At 30.4% G+C, this 19485-nt stretch overlaps 1 protein-coding gene and 1 long non-coding RNA gene across 7 annotated transcripts; one reads left to right on the plus strand and one right to left on the minus strand.

The window, feature by feature from the left end:
- Positions 1-1085: 1085 nt before the first annotated feature.
- LOC143242931 (neuropeptide SIFamide-like) lies at positions 1086-14701 on the plus strand. Of its 6 annotated transcripts, none has more exons than XM_076486545.1 (5): positions 1086-1197; positions 11116-11243; positions 12208-12243; positions 13726-13863; positions 14277-14403. In XM_076486545.1, exons 2-4 carry the CDS (start codon positions 11123-11125, stop codon positions 13827-13829), a joined length of 261 nt encoding a protein of 86 aa, XP_076342660.1. In that variant the 5' UTR covers positions 1086-1197; positions 11116-11122; the 3' UTR covers positions 13830-13863; positions 14277-14403. The 6 variants fall into 6 exon arrangements, with proteins under 6 accessions (XP_076342660.1, XP_076342659.1, XP_076342661.1 ...); XM_076486544.1 differs by lacking the exon at positions 1086-1197 and adding an exon at positions 2445-2683; XM_076486546.1 differs by lacking the exon at positions 1086-1197 and adding an exon at positions 2445-2675.
- LOC143242934 (uncharacterized) lies at positions 5110-13528 on the minus strand. Its single transcript, XR_013023471.1, has 2 exons — positions 13319-13528; positions 5110-5414 (listed from the first exon to the last, which is right to left on the minus strand). It is a non-coding gene; the product is annotated as an uncharacterized LOC143242934 (long non-coding RNA).
- Positions 14702-19485: the final 4784 nt, after the last annotated feature.

A 19485-nucleotide genomic window follows, 5' to 3' on the forward strand; every position in this document is an offset into this window, starting at 1 on the left:
AGTACCAGAAACACAGTTATCTCTTTCTCATGTACTGATACTCAACAAGTACCAGAAACACAGTTATCTCTTTCTCATGTACTGATACTCAACAAGTACCAGAAACATAGTTATCTCTTTCTCATGTACTGATACTCAACAAGTACCAGAAACATAGTTATCTCTTTCTCATGTACTGATACTCAACAAGTACCAGAAACATAGTTATCTCTTTCTCATGTACTGATACTCAACAAGTACCAGAAACATAGTTATCTCTTTCTCATGTACTGATACTCAACAAGTACCAGAAACACAGTTATCTCTTTCTCATGTACTGATACTCAACAAGTACCAGAAACATAGTTATCTCTTTCTCATGTACTGATACTCAACAAGTACCAGAAACATAGTTATCTCTTTCTCATGTACTGATACTCAACAAGTACCAGAAACATAGTTATCTCTTTCTCATGTACTGATACTCAACAATTACTAGAAACCCAATTATCTGTTTCTAATGTACCGAAATCCAAGAAGTACCAGAAACACAGTTGTTTCTCATGTACCGATACTTAACTAGTACCAGAAACACAGTTATGTTTTTCATGTATCGATATTCAACAAGTACCAGAATCATTAGTTATCTGTCTCTCATGTACGAAGATTTCTCTTTCATCAAAGAAAGAGTTCTTAGTTAACGTATTATGACATTCAATCTTAACTAGAAAGAGATAAAATTATTTTGAATTTTGTAATTTTTTGAGATAGAAAATAATTGTATGTAATTGTTGTTTGTTTGCATTACGTTTCTTTTAATTTTATAAACATATTTATTCTCACCTGATTAACTTCTCGAAGTTAATTTTACCACAAGTGAAGTGTGGGAGAGATTGTCATGAAAGAACCGATGCCGTAGTTTCGATTAGAACTTAAACTTTACTGTTTTAGAAACTATAACATGAATTAAATAACTTGTTTAAGAGAAAAACATAACCTTATTCTATTCCGCCTTTCTATTAAGTGTAATCAGATTTCTTTAACGAAGAAGAGCTTTCTGATTGGCCTTTCCTTTATCCCTTGCAGGTCACGTGGTGAGCTCCACTGTTATTTATAGAAAAGTGAGTGGAATATCTAGTGTATATAAGATGTGGTATCAGGTTTTCACCAAGCAAACCACTAGAAAGACATTGCAAGCCCCTGAATAGAATAAAACTGGTAAGTACCATTTAAATCACACCAGAAGTCTACTTGGCTGAAAGAGGGAACTCGGTTGATTTTGGGAGGTTCCTATTTGTTAAAGCTAAAGAAGGAAAGTCCACATTTCATAAAGGTTTTGATTATTTGAATGCTCTCAGTGATAAGGTTCTGTGCATATATAACACTAAAATTTGGGTTTCGTTTTCTGCAACACACGCAGATTAAATAGATCTTCCCATAAAATAAATACGTACACATGCATTGAATTATTTTATCTTGGATTCATCAGTAGTAATCTATATTCAATTATTTATGGATTCACCTGTAATGACTATACTTTGTTGTTCATGGATTCATCTGTAATGACTATACTTTGTTGTTCATGGATTCACCTGTAATGACTATATTTCGTTGTTCATGGAATCACCTGTAATGACTATATTTCGTTGTTCATGGATTCACCTGTAATGACTATATTTTGTTGTTCATGGATTCACCTGTAATGACAATATTTTGTTGTTCATGGATTCATCTGTAATGACTATATTTCGTTGTTCATGGAATCACCTGTAATGACTATATTTCGTTGTTCATAGATTCACCTGTAATGATTATATTTTGTTGTTCATGGATTCATCTGTAATGACTACATTTCGTTGTTCATGGAATCACCTGTAATGGCTATATTTCGTTGTTCATGGATTCACCTGTAATGACTATATTTCGTTGTCCATGGATTCACCTGTGATGACTATATTTTGTTGCTCATGGAATCATCTGTAATGACTATATTTCGTTGTTCATGGATTCACCTGTAATGACTATATTTCGTTGTTCGTGGAATCATCTGTAATGACTATTTCGTTGTTCATGGATTCATCTGTTAATATATAACATTTTTATTATCTAAGAATTAGGTGTCTAGTTACAGAAAAGTTCACTTGCACATGTTCATGTATCTTACGCAGTTACAAACATTTTGATTTCAAAGCATGTTATGCAGTAAAATAGAACAAATAGGATAGAAAAGAAACCCGAAATGTTGTAACGAGAACCTCAAGGCTGACTACTTCTTTTACCCAGTCACTCTGGAAGTGCATAAATAAAAATACAAGAAGATTATAATATCCACCTGAGTTGTCATGTATGAGAAATTGAGTTTCTTATCTGCACTGTATTCAAGTACTTTATGAACTCTGGAACCATACCACAAATTAATCGTCAACAAATCCCGCGTCCTAAAGGATTTGTTTTATTTCATGTAGAGACGACTAGAGTGAGTGATATTGTTGTAGTAAAGAGTATTAATTTGGTATGTTCTTTCATAGTTTTAAGATTTTTCTAGTTGTTTACGGAATTTCTATAAAGTTACATCACACTAACGTCTCGTGGCTTCCTTTACGAAGACATACGAGTTCTCAAGACGTGGAAATGTTTAATTGTTTGTCCTGATTATATCCACTTAACTGTGGGACAGAGAAGGCAGCCTTGCTCGTGTACGTAGGTAATTACATTAAGATGAAGACGAATGCCTTATTCAATAACAACAGAGTTGCTGCTTTAAGTGAATACTTTATTGTATATAAATCTGAGTTAATGGTGTTATGCTTATTATTCAATGTCGTTAGTGTATCAACTATGTTTATTAAGATAGAGGATGTTTTGGTAAAATCCTTAAAGAAATATTTGGATCTAACCACGTTATCAAGTTTTCTGAAAGTTAATGTAACCACGTTTTGCAGTATTGAAATAGAATTATCAATTCAGAAAATAATAACAGTTGGTACCAGTTTCTAAAGAAGTGGTTCCAACGAGTATTAAAAATATTTTAAAGTATTCTTCGGTATCGAAAACAGTGGCAGTCCTATTTAACTTACATGGTAGTTCCAGTCTTTTACCAAAGAGTTCAAAGTTTCTTTGAAACTTTCAATATTTTAATTGAAGTTAAATGTTTGAAACTGTCCTTGAGACTTGCTGTTACATCCTCTCTCTAGATCATATGTGTCAAAAATTGTATAATCTGACCAATATACTAAATTCTGTATCGAACTGATATCTGACTTCTAGTTATGTTTGTGTGTTCTAAGATAACCAACTTATTTTACCTCCGCACATGAAAGGTGATATATGCGAGTCTAAGGTTTATTGTTTTGATGCTCTTGCATATGAATAGTTTTATTTTTCTTTAAAGATAGACCCATTGGCTCAGCGACATTATTATATCACTAAAAATGTGGTTCCGATATGTGTGATGATTGTATGACAGATAACTATTAAGTAGCTTTATTCTTAGCTACAAAAAAAATATCTAATCCAAGATTTTGTTAGGAGCCCAAACCAAATACGGCAGTAATCTCAATATTTTGTTGTTAAGAGCCCAAACCAAATACGGCAGTAATCTCAATATTTTGTTGTTATGAGCCCAAACCAAATACGGCAGTAATCTCAATATTTTGTTGTTAAGAGCCCAAATCAAATACGGCAGTGATCTCAATATATATTGTTGTTAAAAGCCCAAACCAAATACGGCAGTAATCTCAATATTTTGTTGTTAAGAGCCCAAACCAAATACGGCAGTAATCTCAATATTTTGTTGTTAAGAGGCCAAACCAAATACGGCAGTAATCTCAATATTTTGTTGTTAAGAGGCCAAATCAAATACTGCAGTAATCTCAATATATATTGTTGTTAGGAGCCCAAATCAAATACTGCAGTAATCTCAATAAACAAAATAATATCGACTTCCATAAGGTACATTTGTTTTTATTTCAGAAATATCATTTGTAATGCGTTGAAAGTTTCAAGTTGGAACCAAATTTACAAAGTTAACATTTCTAAAATTAAATTATCTCAAGTAGAGGCAGCAAATTTGATTATCTTGAAACGTGTATTTGAAGTTAATCAGGGCTAGAAATGATAGAAATAGAGAAACGAAGTCCAATCATGAAATAATTCGAAGCTAATTTGTTTTAATATTTTGCATTTCACAAATTGAATATATCTGAGAAACGTTATTCCAAAAATAAAACATGTGCGTTGTAAAGGTATTTATTTAGTACATTCCGCTAAGAGGTGAACGTGGAAGTTTAAATATAAATAAAATTAAGTTAAGAACAACACGGTTCTATATTTACAGATGAGGACTCATTGTTTTTAAGTTGTATAACGAAATCTCACTATCAAGTTCTGATCCAAATTAGAAACGAGCTCAATGAAGTAAATCCTGTGTAAAACAAAACATAAAAATATCATAAAAAAATTAAAGGTGTTCGAATACATTTAAATAACTCTTGGGAACTATGACACACAAAAAACAACAACACGAGAACCACCATAATTCACTACATAAAAACTAAAACCTGTAATGGTTCGAGTACATTTAATTAACTCTTGGGAACTATGACACACAAAAAATAACAACAACACGAGAACCTCCATAATTCACTACATAAAATTAAAACCTGTAATGGTTCGAGTACATTTAATTAACTCTTGGGAACCATCGTAATAATATTTTCTGTGGTTCGGTTACCAAATAAAGTTGGATAAGTCATTTCCTGTGTGGTCTACTGGTTAGCATGTCTGGTTGTGATCCTGAAGACCCATGGTTCTCGTTTTATTTCACATCAACATACTCCGCATTTTGTAGAGTAACAATGAAATCCCACTGTGTCGATACAGTAGCTTAATATTACGGACGGCTACGGTAGAATAGTTTTTGTTTAGCTTTGCGAGAATTTCGGAAACAAATAGATATCATTTGTGCTTGACAATATCTGGTAGATTAAAATAGCCAAGAGATGGATCATCCTCCCTTCCTTTCTTCTTCAGAATTTCACGTTTATTTACGTTCTAGAGACTTCTGTAATTCAGTTTAAAGGTTTGTGTACGTAATAATGCTTACATTTTGAACACTCAGTAAAAACAAAGTCACGCTAAGGAGTCAAATTTTAATATAAATCAAAAGAAGATAATTATAAAGTTAATATGGATCTATAGTTTGAACCGTATAACATACACGAAGTAGTTTGAGTGTACGCAAATGGTTAGGATACGCCACTACGGCAACAGTTCAGCGTTGTCAACATTATTTTTTTATTCATGACAAAATATTGGTTATCGCAGCATTCAGGAGTCACCCAAACTTGTGCGCTAGTTGCATTCTTCAGTCGACATATGGTTACGTGGTTATATCCATGTACCCGAATCTTCAGAAAAATCTACTGAGCTTATGGCTGTGAACCCGATATTTAAAACAAACTAAAATTAGTAAATTAGCTTGATGGTAAGTACAGAGAATTGTCGGTAGAAATATTAAAAATCAAGCAAGAAAATCATAACATAATGTTTTGGGACAACATACGACCTATTGGTCCATCTCAGCTGTTCCATCCTGTAAACTAAAATAAAACTATTAATAAATAATTTTCTTTTAAAAAACCTAAAAGCCAGTTCTTATCATTCATATACTTACGAAGTTTTTTCTTAAAGTCACTTAAATTTACTTCTTCAAGAATATTCAAAAGCCAACCATCCTGCTAGAAAAATAAAACCATCTTAGCTGAAGATGGCTTCTATTCTGCCAAAATTTATACTTGTGTCCCCTAATAATACTGTTTTCATTATTAAGTATGAAAATTATTCATGAATTAACGTTATAAATTCCTTTTACAATCTTAAACACCTCAATCAGATCCCCCTAACTCTTCTTTTTCCAGCTGAAAACAATTTTAAAAATCTTAATCTCCCCTCATATGGGCCAGGAGGGTTAAGGCGTTCGACTCGTAATTCGTGGATCGTGAATTCGAATCCCTGTCGTACCAAACATGCTCGCCCTTTCAGCCGTGGGGGCGTTATAATGTGACGGTCAATCCCACTATTCGTTGGTAAAAGAGTAGCCCAAGAGTTGGCGCTGGGTGGTGATGACTAGCTGCCTTCCCTCTAGTCTTACACTGCTAAATTAAGGACGGCTAGCACAGATAGCCCTCGAGTAGCTTTGTGCGAAATTCCCAAACAAAACCTTCAATATTTAAATATTTATATTTAAAGATTTTCCACATTTCATTATTAACTCCAAGTAATAACTCAGCCATCCAGTTCAGAACAGAATTCTCGTCACATTTATTGAAAATTTGCTTTTTTGAAATTTGTTACCAAAATATCATTGTTCCTTATTCTCTAAGCCTAATACAGCAAAGAAACATTAACCTAATCCAGCAACGAAACGTTAAACCTAATCCAGCAACGAAACGTTAAAACTAATCCAGTAACGAAACGTTAAAACTAATCCAGTAACGAAACACTAAACCTGATCCAGCAACGAAACATTAAACCTAATCCAGCAATTATTACTTGCACCCAGATGTTCCCAAATTTCCACCATCTCGATCATTTAAAGGTAACAATAAAACTAAACTAATTTAAGGAACTTAAGCTATTACACAAATACATCAGCTAAGAATGACTTTCAGGAAGTTAGAAGTTTATGGCTCACATATATATTAATTAAGTTACTGAACAGAATTTTGGTTGTTAGACTATTGTGGCTCACATATATATTAATTAAGTTACTGAACAGAATTTTGGTTGTTAGACTATTGTGAACTTCCTGTTATTTGTACAATACTTTAGATAATTACTGACATTTATATCAAGGAATTTCTACAAGGATTTACTATTAATTTCACAACAAACATGATGACTTTTACAAAATAATATAATTTTCTTTTACAGATTTACTGTGGATTTCACCAAAAACATACTGATTTTCACAAACTAATATGTTCATTTTCTTTTACAGGTTTAGTGTGGATTACACCACAAACATGCTATTTTTACAAAGTGATATGTACATTTTCTTTCACATCTTTTCTATTGATTTAACAACAAACATGCCAATTTTCACAATCTAATACTTCATTTCATTTTACACTTTTACAATGGACTTTACAAGAAACATGCTGACCTTTACAAAATAATATACAGTTTCTTTCACAGATTTACTATGAATTTTACAAGAAATACACTGATTTTCACAAACTATTATATACATTTTCTTTCACAGGTTTACTGTTACAAGAAACATGTTGATTTCCACAATCTAATGTTTCATTTTCTTTCAAAGATGCACTATAGATTTCACAACAAACATGCTGATTTTCACAAACTTATATCTATATATTTTCCTTTAAAGGTTGACAATGGATTCCACAACAAGTATGTTGATTTTCACAAACTAATATGTACATTTTCTTTTACAAATTTACCATGAATTTCATAAAAAACTTGCCTATTTTCAAAATCTAATATTACATTTTCTTTTAGAGATTTACTATTCATTTCACAATAAACATGCTGATTTTTACAAACTAATATGTTATTTTCTTTTAGAGATTTACTCTAGATTTTACAACAAACTAATATTATATTTTCTTTTACACAGTTACTATGTATTTGACAATAAACATGCTGATTTTCACAATCTAATGTTACATTTTCTTTTATAGATTTACTATGGATTTTTCAACAAATATACTGACCTTCACAAAGTAATATTACATTTTCTTTTATACACTTACTATGCACTTCACTAAAAACATGATGACTTTCACAAAATAATATACATTTTTTTCACAAATTTCCTATGGATTTCACAACAAACACACTGATTAACACAAACTAATATGTTCATTTTCTTTTACAGGTTTAGTGTGGATTACACAACAAACATGCATATTTACACAAATTAATAATTCATTTTTTTACACATTTTTATGAATTTCACAACAAACATGCTGATTTTAACAATCTAGTATCACATTATCTTTTACAGATCTACTATTCATTTCACAACAAACATGCTGATTTTGACAATCTAGTATCACATTATCTTTTACAGATCTACTATTAATTTCACAACAAACATGCTGATTTTAACAATCTAGTATCACATTATCTTTTACAGATCTACTATTCATTTCACAACAAACATGCTGATTTTAACAATCTAGTATCACATTATCTTTTATAGATCTACTATTCATTTCACAACAAACATGCTGATTTTAACAATCTAGTATCACATTATCTTTTACAGATCTACTATTCATTTCACAACAAACAGGCTGATTTTAACAATCTAGTATCACATTATCTTTTACAGATTTACTATTCATTTCACAACAAACATGCTGATTTTCACAAACTAATTTTGAAACTGATTTCCACATCTAATATTACATTTCTTTTGTAGATTTAGTATGGATTTCACAACAAACATGCAGATTTTGAAAATCTTATATGCAAATTTTGTTTTACTGATCTACTATGGATTTCACAATAAACATGCTGATTTTAACAAACTTACATGTACATTATATTTTATATGTTTAGTATGAATTTCACCACAAACTTGCTGATTTCCATTATCTAATATTTCAATCTCTATTACAAATTTAATACGGATTTCACTACAAAGGTGATAATTTTCATAAACTAATATGTACATTTTATTTTATAGACTTATCTATTGATTTTACAATGAACATGCTGAGTATCTCATCTAATATTAAACTTTCTTTTACACATTTACTATGGATTTCACAACAAACTTCCTGATTTGCACAAACTATTTTGTACATTTTTTTACAGATTTATAATGAATTTAACAAAAACATGCTGATTTTCACAAACTAATATACATTTTCTTTTACAGATTCAGTATGATTTAACAAAAACATGCTGATTTTCACAAATTAATATTACATTATTTTTACAAAGTTACTATGGATTTCACAACAAACCTGATGATTTTCAGAAACTATGTACATTTTCTTTTCAAGATTGACTATGAATTTCCCAAAAACCTGCTGATTTTTAAATCTAATATAACATTTTCTTTTACAGATTTACTATGGATTTGACAAGAAATATTCCGACTTTTACTATCTAATATTACACTTTCTTTTACACATTTACTATGCATTTCGCTACAAACATGCTGACTTTTCAAAATTAATATTACATTTTCTTTAACACTTTTACTATATATTTCACAATAAACATACTGATTTTCACAAAAATATTTACATTTTGTTTTAGAGGTTTACTATGGATTTTACGGCAAAGTTGCTGATGTTCACAAACTATTATATACATTATCTTTTACAGATTTAATACTGATTTCACAATAAAAATACTTATTTACACAAACTAATATTATATCGTCTTTTACATATTTACTATGGATTTCACAATAAAGATGCTGATTTTCATAAACTAATATTAAATAATCTTTTACAAATTTACTATCGATTTCACAACAGACATGCTGATTTTCACAAACTAATATGTACATTTTCTTTTACAGGTTTACTGTGGATTGTACGACGTGCATGCTTATTTTCACAAACTAATATAAATTTTCTTTTACAGTTTTACTCTGGATTTCACAAAAAACATGTTTATTTTCACAAAATAATGTGTTCATTTTCTTTTACATGTTTACAATGAATTTTACAACAAACATGCTGATTTTCCCAAATTAATATTTCATTTTCTTTTATAGATTTACTATGGATTTCACAACAAACATGCTGATTTCCACATCTAATATTAAATTATCTTTTATGAATTTACCATGATATCAAAACAAACATGCTGACTTTCAGAAACTAAAATTTCATTTTCTTTTACACATTTAATGTGGATTGCACAACAAACATTCTGATTTTCACCAACTAATATGTACATTTTCTTTTACAAGTTTATAAAATATTTCACAACAAACATTCTGATTTTCACAAACTAATATGTACATTTTGTTTTACAAGGTTGTAATATATTTCACAAGAAACATGCTGATTTTCACAAACTAATATGTACATTTTCTTTTAAGAATTTACTATCAATTTTACAAGAAACATGTTAGTTTTTATAAATTAATATTTCATTTTTCTACAGATTTACTATAGATTTCACAACATACATGCTTATTTCCACTTCTATTATTATATTTCTTTTTACAGATTTACTATTGATTTCACAAGGAACTTGTTGACTTTCACAGACTAATATTTCATTTTCGTTTACAGATTTACTATGGATTTCAGAACAACCATGCTGATTACCTCATCTAATATTACATTTTGTTTTACAGATTTACTGTGGATTTCACAACAACCATGCTGATTACCTCATCTAATATTACATTTTGTTTTACAGATTTACTATAGATTTCACAACAACCATACTGATTACCTCATTTAATATTACATTTTGTTTTACAGATTTACTATAGATTTCACAACAACCATGCTGATTACCTCATCTAATATTACATTTTGTTTTACAGATTTACTATGGATTTCACAACAACCATGCTGATTACCTCATCTAATATTACATTTTGTTTTACAGATTTACTGTGGATTTCACAACAACCATGCTGATTACCTCATCTAATATTTCATTTTCGTTTACAGATTTACTATAGATTTCACAACAACCATGCTGATTACCTCATCTATTATTACATTTTGTTTTACAGATTTACTGTGGATTTCACAACAACCATGCTGATTACCTCATCTAATATTACATTTTTTTTACAGATTTACTGTGGATTTCACAACAACCATGCTGATTACCTCATCTAATATTACATTTTGTTTTACAAATTTACTGTGGATTTCACAACAACCATGCTGATTACCTCATCTAATATTACATTTTGTTTTACAGATTTACTGTGGATTTCACAACAACCATGCTGATTACCTCATCTAATATTACATTTTGTTTTACAGATTTACTATGGATTTCACAACAACCATGCTGATTACCTCATCTAATATTACATTTTGTTTTACAGATTTACTATGGATTTCACAACAACCATGCTGATTACCTCATCTAATATTACATTTTGTTTTACAGATTTACTATGGATTTCACAACAACCATGCTGATTTTTTTAATAACTACATTCTTAATAAACTCAATCGATGCCTCTTTCAAACGACCACTTTTCAATGGAAGTGTCTTTGGAAAAAGATCTGAAGTTGGTATGTTTTTTTGCACATAAATTTGAAAGATGGTTATATATACATATTATATTTTGGTGCATTTGGCAAATGTATCCGATATGTGTTATTTTCTATCTTTTAATACTTTGCTTCTAATGTTAAAACAATCTCAAACATTACTACCCCAGAATAGAAGATTAAAATAATATTTGTTGATGAAAACAGGAAATGAAACAAAAATTGTTATTGCAATATTTGGAGCAAATGGTTATTTTGTTAAGTAATTCCACTCTCCTTTGTAATCGAGAACAAGGTTTAACATTTAAATGTTTTCTACAAATATTATCAATAATAGCAAAAATAATTCTCTTTCTACAATAGGCAGTTTCCATCAATTCAATTATAGTTAAGTTAGATAAATATCTAATAATTCAATTAAAGTTTTTGAACTTAAATTTACACCTGAATTATTTAACTTTATTGAACCCAACTTCATGAACCTCTAAACAAAACAGTTTAACCTAACTTGATAGTTAACATTTTCACATTATTACAGATAGCCCACTGTGTAGCCTTATGTTCAATTATAAAGAAATAAGCAAACCATTAACTTTAATTTGGGTTATCATCATAAGTGATATTTTGTAATTTGTAATATATATAAATAATTATCTCAAATTATACTATTTTAAGTCAAAATCATAATTAACACTGAGAAATCTTAATATCCAAGTATACATATGAAGTAACACAATAATAAAATTATTTAAAAACACAAGTGTATAAATACTGGTGGCATATCTCCAAATGAATTTTTTATATTCTAAAGTATGGCTGTATCTGATAAAAACTCTTTAACAATGAAAAAAATATTCAGCATTTTTAACCTTAGAGCTTTACATATGTTTTCTATGCGTATTAAACTACAAAACGTTTAATGCCTTTTTAAATTTATTAATAAAGTAAATTATCATACAATAATCTCTTCTTTTTTTTTCACAAGAATACCAAAATGGAAATATTTGGAGAAAGGGTTTTGGTAAAGTATAATATTTTTATACAGTTATTAACGTGTTTGTTAACAGTTTTTTTAAATTTCTAACATGAGACTTGTATAACATTTACGACATACCTAATAAAAATACAACATAATACTAAATAGCATTACATGAATTGTACTTATATTTAAAGATAAAATAGTTTATACAGTTTGTATATGAGTAATCAGTGAATGATCTAGGAAGTTTGGTGCTGTGAGTCAATTAGCTATTTGTGTACTTTAAATATGAGTTTGTAACAAAGTATAAGGGATATGAAATTTGTATACTGAAACATTGTGATTTCTGAGAGTTTAATCTTAAGTTATGTAAAACCAAGAAAACAAACATAGTTTACAACAGTATTAGAACACTATAATATAGTAAACTAACCACTTATATACCGTGATAATAGAAGATGTGAATAATGTAACTTTAAGAGCAGTTAAAGTAGTATACTCATGTTTTTAATGTTACTTTAGAAACTTGTTTCTTTTCTTATGTTTCCTGTAACAAATCTCAGAAAAGTGCAAAGACAAAAGTTATTAAATAAAGTGAGTAATGAATTAGCAGTTTGTAGTTCCAGACATAACATGGTAATAAACACAATATTAACTAATTATAATAATAATATTCATATTCGCATCTTATTTACTAGCCTAATGCTGGTTTCTAGTGTGATATCTCTTGATTTCTCTTAAAGTAACCTGTAGAAACTCCAAAATAGAAAGACTGGTCAGACTGTGCCTAGACGGACTCTTAATCAAAATATTGACCACAGGATTGTAAACAATCACAATCTTCATGACAATAACAACAAAGTTAAACACTCGAACAAGTTCTTGTGTGGTCCAACTAAATAGAGAACTTTACTAATGCTCTATTATCGGTGTAGCTCTAACTAAAGTCGATGCTGTGATAGACCTAATCTGTAAATCTAAAGAACTTCTATAGAAACTTTCAATAAACTATAACGCTGCTATTTCTCTATTCTCAATACACATATTAAGATACGAATGCATATTATAAGACGAGTCAAAATTTTATCTTAAACAAAGAAAGAATAATAATATATACCAAGCACTCTTTCCCTAGGCTCACGCACACCTCATTTACGTGACTGAAGAAAACATTCACATTGAACAAAGAACAGATCATACTCCCAAGTAATCTCATGGTAAGATCTTAGATCAAACCACTGCGATTATTCACAGTTATTTTTCTAAAGGAAAAAATAAAAAACCTTGGGAAACTCAGACAAATCCACGAATAATAAAATGAAAGAAACTTACAAGACTTTTACTTGGTCGAATATTACTTTCGTTTAATGACAGCATATATTGTGGATGTAATGTTTTGTGTCTTTGTTTATTTATAGGTAAGATTAAAGCTCTCTGTTCTTACTGCTTCACCACAGGTCAGAAAGTATGATGTATTTCAAATATTAAATTAGATTAGCTGCAAGTACTTATATTTGTCAACAGATGGCGCATCCATTGAAACAGAGGTTCAGTATGTCATATGTAAAGCTGTCTGGGAGACATGTACTCGGTGGTTTTCCAGTTACATTGAAACTGTAAAGAAATGACGCTACTGGATCTGTCTTAGCTCTTGAAAGTACAGTAAGTCATAAATTCCTAGAGAAAATATGTTTTAAAACATATATGCTGTAAATATTTTTATAGTAGCTTTGCCGAAAGCAACATAATGCTCATAACAAGCCAAACATTAAACACTAACCAGAACTTGATAGCAATGGCAAAATAACAGAGAAAAACTGAATTTTATGTTGAGTTTACTGAGATGACGATGTTAAAATATGTAATTTGATTCTATAAACAACTACAATAAACGAGGTAACAACACTAATACCATTTTTCTATACATTTTAATTTAATAATGTAATTTATAACTGTACTCTTTTATATAATCAGTGTGTAGTTTAACACTTATACCATAATTTAAAGACATGTTTTAATTTTTGCTAGTCTAAACGATCCTCGATGTAAATAAAACTATTACTTTTTCTCAACAGATGGCGCAAAAACCAGCTCTTCAGATTTGATGGTTCAACAATCTTGACTTTATCTAAATAATTGTAATACTTTAACATTATAGTTCTATTAAAACTTGTTCTTGCATTATTTGTAAACTGGTAACTGAGTTATCACTTATTTCAGTATCTTACTTAATGTTCATTTTTACTTTTTATTTATAACAGTAATCCCAAGAAAAACAGATACAGTGGTATCTAGGTTCTCGAACGACTACCTTCTCGAATAATTCGGTTTTCGAATATTGTTTGAGAAAAAAATGTCTCGGTTGTCGAACATAAACTCGGTTTCCGAACCTAGCTATCGTGGCCCGAAACCCTGAAATAACCCGACTGATGACCCGAACAACCCTTCGACCATTTTCGGCCCACGCCTTGCCCAAAACATTTTACCTTCACCAGTCGCTCAGTCCAAACCCCACTAAAATCTGCTGTGAACGTTATCGTTTTTTTTTTCTTTTGTTGTTTTTCTAAATATTCTGATTAAATAAGCCACCATGGGGTCAAAGATGGATAATGAAAGCAGCAAACCGAAAAGAAAAGTTGTTAGAGCTACAATAGAGGTGAAAAAAGATCTCATAGCGTAGCAGTTGCATGCTGACCTCCTGATAAACACCCCTGGAAGAAGTGCTGATACAAGTGATGCCTTTAAGGCTAGTAGGGGTGGTTTGAAAAATTTAGGAAGAGAAGTGGCATACATAGTGTGGTGAGACATAGGGAGGGTGCCAGGCAGAAACAAACCTCATTAGACAAGTGTTTAGTGAGAAATAGGTCCAGTGAGTCTCAAGCAGGTTGTAGCAGTGCAAAGAGACAGAAAAGAGAAAGAACCCCAGAAGAAGAGTTACCTGACGTTTTTATGGAAGGTGACTCCCCTTCCAAACAATAATAACCCTCCTACTCTCCACGTTCCTCACCACCTTTCACTTACACCATCAGCTCTCCTCAGCACAGGTCAAGTGCAATTAAATTTTCATTTATTGTGTTTATAGTTTTTGTGGTTGACTTTATACATGCAAGTATTATCATACAGGTGCAAATAAGCAATATTCTTACTTAAAATGCTTCATAATGCGTAATTTTTGGAGGTCTGTAACGGATTAATTTAATTTACAGTATTTCTTATGGGAAAAATTGATTGTTTTCGAACAGCCTCTTCTGGAACGGATTAAGTTCGAGAACCGAAGAACCACTGTATACGCTTCAAAGCAAAACAAAATAAGTGACATAATAAGAATATAACTCCCTTTTTATACAGAGGTCGAAATTTGTGTTGTAATCTAAATTCACATAATGAAATTAAATCATAGTTTAAATTTTTTCACAAAATTCAATATAATTCATATGAACCAGGAAATTATAGGCAACAATACATCTACCCCAACATCCACACAAACATCTACACCAACATCCACACAAACATCCACACAAACATCTACACCAACATCCACACCAACATCCACACAAACATCCACACAAACATCTACACCAACATCAACACAAACATCCACACCAACATCTACACCAACATCCACACAAACATCCTTTTACAAAATCTGCATCATATAAATTTATTTATTACTAAGATTTCTTTAACACGGCGCCTTGACATGGCCGAGTGGTTAAGGCACTCGACTGGTAATATGAGGGTGGTAGTTTCGAATCCCCGTCACACCAAACATGCTCGCTCTTTCAGCTGTGGGGGTGTTAAAATGTAACAGTTAATCTAAATATTCGTTGGTAAAAGAGTAACTCAAGAGTTGGCGGTGGGTGGTAATGACTAGCTACTTTCCCTCATGTCTTTACATTGCTTTATTATGGACGACTAGCACAGATAGTCCTCGCGTAGCTTTGCGAGAAATAAAAAAAAAACAATCCTTGAATATCACCTGTACTTATTGTTATAGAAAATTTCATAAAGGACACGGCCTGGCAAGGCCAGGTGGTTAAGGCACTCACCTCATAATCCGAGAGTCGCGGATTCGAATCCCTATCACACCAAACATGCTTTCAGCCGCGGGAGCGTTATGATGTGACGGTCAATCCCACTATTCGTTGGTAAAAGAGTAGACCAAGAGTTGGCGGTGGTTGATGATGAATAGCTGCCTTCCTCCAGTAATACACTTCTAAATTAGGGACGACTAGTGCAGATAGCCCTCGTGTAGCTTTACCCGAAATTCAAACCTAACCATAAACGACACTTGGGTTTGAAAATATTCGTTTGGCTTAAGAAATCAGTTAAATGTTTTCTTTGGTTCCTCAATAATATCTATCATTTAAACAGTCGTTGAATAGATTTTAATGTAGTTTTTCATAAGTCACATTTCAAACAGTAATAAGTCTTGAGTATAAATGTAAAATAGTTAGAAACGAAAAAAGTACGTAGTATTATTAATTTAAAAATCAAATTATATCTAAGAATATTGTGGTATTTAATCTGTTTATGTGATTACTAGGTAAGAAGATTGCGGTATTTAATCTATTTATGTGATTACTAGGTAAGAATATTGTGGTATTTAATCTGTTTATGTGATAACCAGCTAAGAATATTGTGGTATTTAATCTGTTTATGTGATAACCAGCTAAGAATATTGTGGTATTTAATCTGTTTATGTGATTACTAGGTAAGAAGATTATGGCATTTAATCTGTTTATGTGATTACTAGGTAGGAAGATTGTGGTATTTAATCTGTTTATGTGATTACTAGGTAAGAATATTGTGGTATTTAATCTGTTTATGTGATTACTAGGTAAGAAGATTGTGGTATTTAATCTGTTTATGTGATTACTAGGTAAGAAGATTGTGGTATTTAATCTGTTTATTTGATTACTAGGTAAGAAGATTGTGGTATTTAATCTGTTTATGTGATTACTAGGTAGGAAGATTGTGGTATTTAATTTGTTTATGTGATTACTAGGTAAGAAGATTGTGGTATTTAATCTGTTTATGTGATTACTAGGTAAGAATATTGTGGTATTTAATCTGTTTATGTGATTACCAGCTAAGAATATTGTGGTATTTAATCTGTTTATGTGATTACTAGGTAAGAAGATTGTGGTATTTAATTTGTTTATGTGATTACTAGGTAAGAAGATTGTGGTATTTAATCTGTTTATGTGATTACTAGGTAAGAAGATTGTGGTATTTAATCTGTTTATTTGATTACTAGGTAAGAAGATTGTGGTATTTAACCTGTTTATGTGATTACTAGGTAAGAAGATTGTGGTATTTAATCTGTTTATGTAATTGCTAGATGATGTATAGCATGAAAAGTGAATTGATTTTGATGATGTATAATATAAAAATTCATTGTTAACGATCTGTGTTACATAAACATGCATTGTTATAACAAAGCGTAACATGGAGAATGAACAACGAATGATACTGCATGACATAAAAGTTTGCTAGTAACAACACTGTATAACAAGAAGAATATAGACTCTCTCTTAGAAAGACCTTGTGTTGTTACATTAAATTATAATGTTAATAAACCTGTCTTCCTTTCAGTGGAAAAGCCTGTTGCTACATTGTATTATAATGTTAAGAGATATATTTCCTTTTGTGTCCTGTTGCTAGTACCATCTGAGGATATCTTGAATGGGATTTGTTACTGTCTTCTTGTGGTAAAACAAAGCAGATTTGAAACTTAAGATATTCACACATTTAAGCACGGAAACATTTCATAACAAACTACATTTTTTTATTAAAAGATAAGACTACCATTCTTAAGGATTTAAATTACACAATGTTGCTATAGCTACCATAAAAAACAACAACACAGGTTACATCTATGTTTCATCAACCATCTAGCAACTGCCATTCATTCTAATTTTGGGAAAAATGTTTGAAATGAATAAATAAGCAGTCCTTCAAATGATCCTAAATAGGATTTATTGTAAAATAGACTACAACATTTCCGTTTGTCATTATCTCTCGATTGTTCATTGATCCGTAGATGACTATTATAGGCAAAGACGACTTTCTCGTTGTTGATGACAAATGATTTCGGAAGACTGCACAAAGTTAGTGAACAAAATGAGATATATAAATTTTATTTTGGTCTTTCAATCAATATGAAATCATATTGGTAAAAGATAGTTCGGTAGCTCTGTAACAGGTGGAAAATATTCAGTATGTCAATATATAAATAAAGCAGTATTAGTGTTGGGGTACTAATAGTAGACTTGAAATTAATTATTGATGTATGGAAAGGCCTAGTGAGCAAATATATTGAAAGATACACAACTTTAGGTTTTAGTTACAACTTATGAAATAAAGTTTACGTTTTTGATTCGGTTTCTGTTTTCCGTATATATATAACGCTCTACATTGTTTATCAGTCACTTTTAAAGTATTTATTCCTTTTTCTCTGTGCAAAATATATTTTTAATAAGCATTTAAGTAAATACACTTAATCAATCAGAACAGCGTTACATGTAATATAAATATTAAATTATTGAAGTAATAAGGGAAGTTCTTTTAGATGTAATTGTGGACAATGGTCAACTCAGGGTGGGCTGAACATCATAGCTCTAACTTACTGAACACGTCTTTGCAATATTTAACAACACGAAGACAACATTCTTAAGCTTATTTACGCCTGTTGTCATTTACAAAATTCAGTAAAACGAAACAAGAAGTACAATTGTAAAAACGAATCATGTGGTCTTCATAGACGTTTTGATGTTAGCAAAATCATTTTTTCTTCAAAGAGAATGAAATATTCAAAATCTATTAATTGTTTCTCAATGAGGATTATTAATATCGATATTAATAATAATTCAAAATAATAATACAAGTCATAAATATATTGTTAATTAAAGTAGCATAAAAATATTAATATTTAAAATAATAACACACAAAACAGTTGGTAAATAAAATAAATATTTATATTTCTCATGTGAAAATAAGTATACGATGAAACAGAAATACAATGAAGGTTGAATATAATGACTCTGGTAAGTGAAAGTTGAAAATAAAAATAATTCTACAATGAAGATCGTTCAATATAAAGAGCAATGTTTCCAAAATGGCGAATTCCACATGAACTTAATACTTTATCTATTTCAGTTCCAAAAATTTCCATACCTAAAATAAACAGCTTGTTCGTGAAATCTTTTTCCTCGAACACATGTTAGGCAACAAACTATTTTATTGTTCCAAGTAATATATAAAATATTGGACAAAAATATT

Source organism: Tachypleus tridentatus, unplaced genomic scaffold (assembly GCF_004210375.1).
Source record: "Tachypleus tridentatus isolate NWPU-2018 unplaced genomic scaffold, ASM421037v1 Hic_cluster_2, whole genome shotgun sequence".
Lineage (NCBI taxonomy): Eukaryota > Metazoa > Arthropoda > Merostomata > Xiphosura > Limulidae > Tachypleus > Tachypleus tridentatus.

Coding starts and splice junctions, on each gene's coding strand:
- LOC143242931 (XM_076486545.1), top strand. CDS start 11,123: ATGGATTTCACAACAACCATGCTGATTTTTTTAATAACTACATTCTTA. Junction 11,244..12,207: donor TGGAAAAAGATCTGAAGTTG/GTATGTTTTTTT, acceptor TTTTTTCACAAG/AATACCAAAATGGAAATATT. Junction 12,244..13,725: donor TATTTGGAGAAAGGGTTTTG/GTAAAGTATAAT, acceptor ATTTGTCAACAG/ATGGCGCATCCATTGAAACA.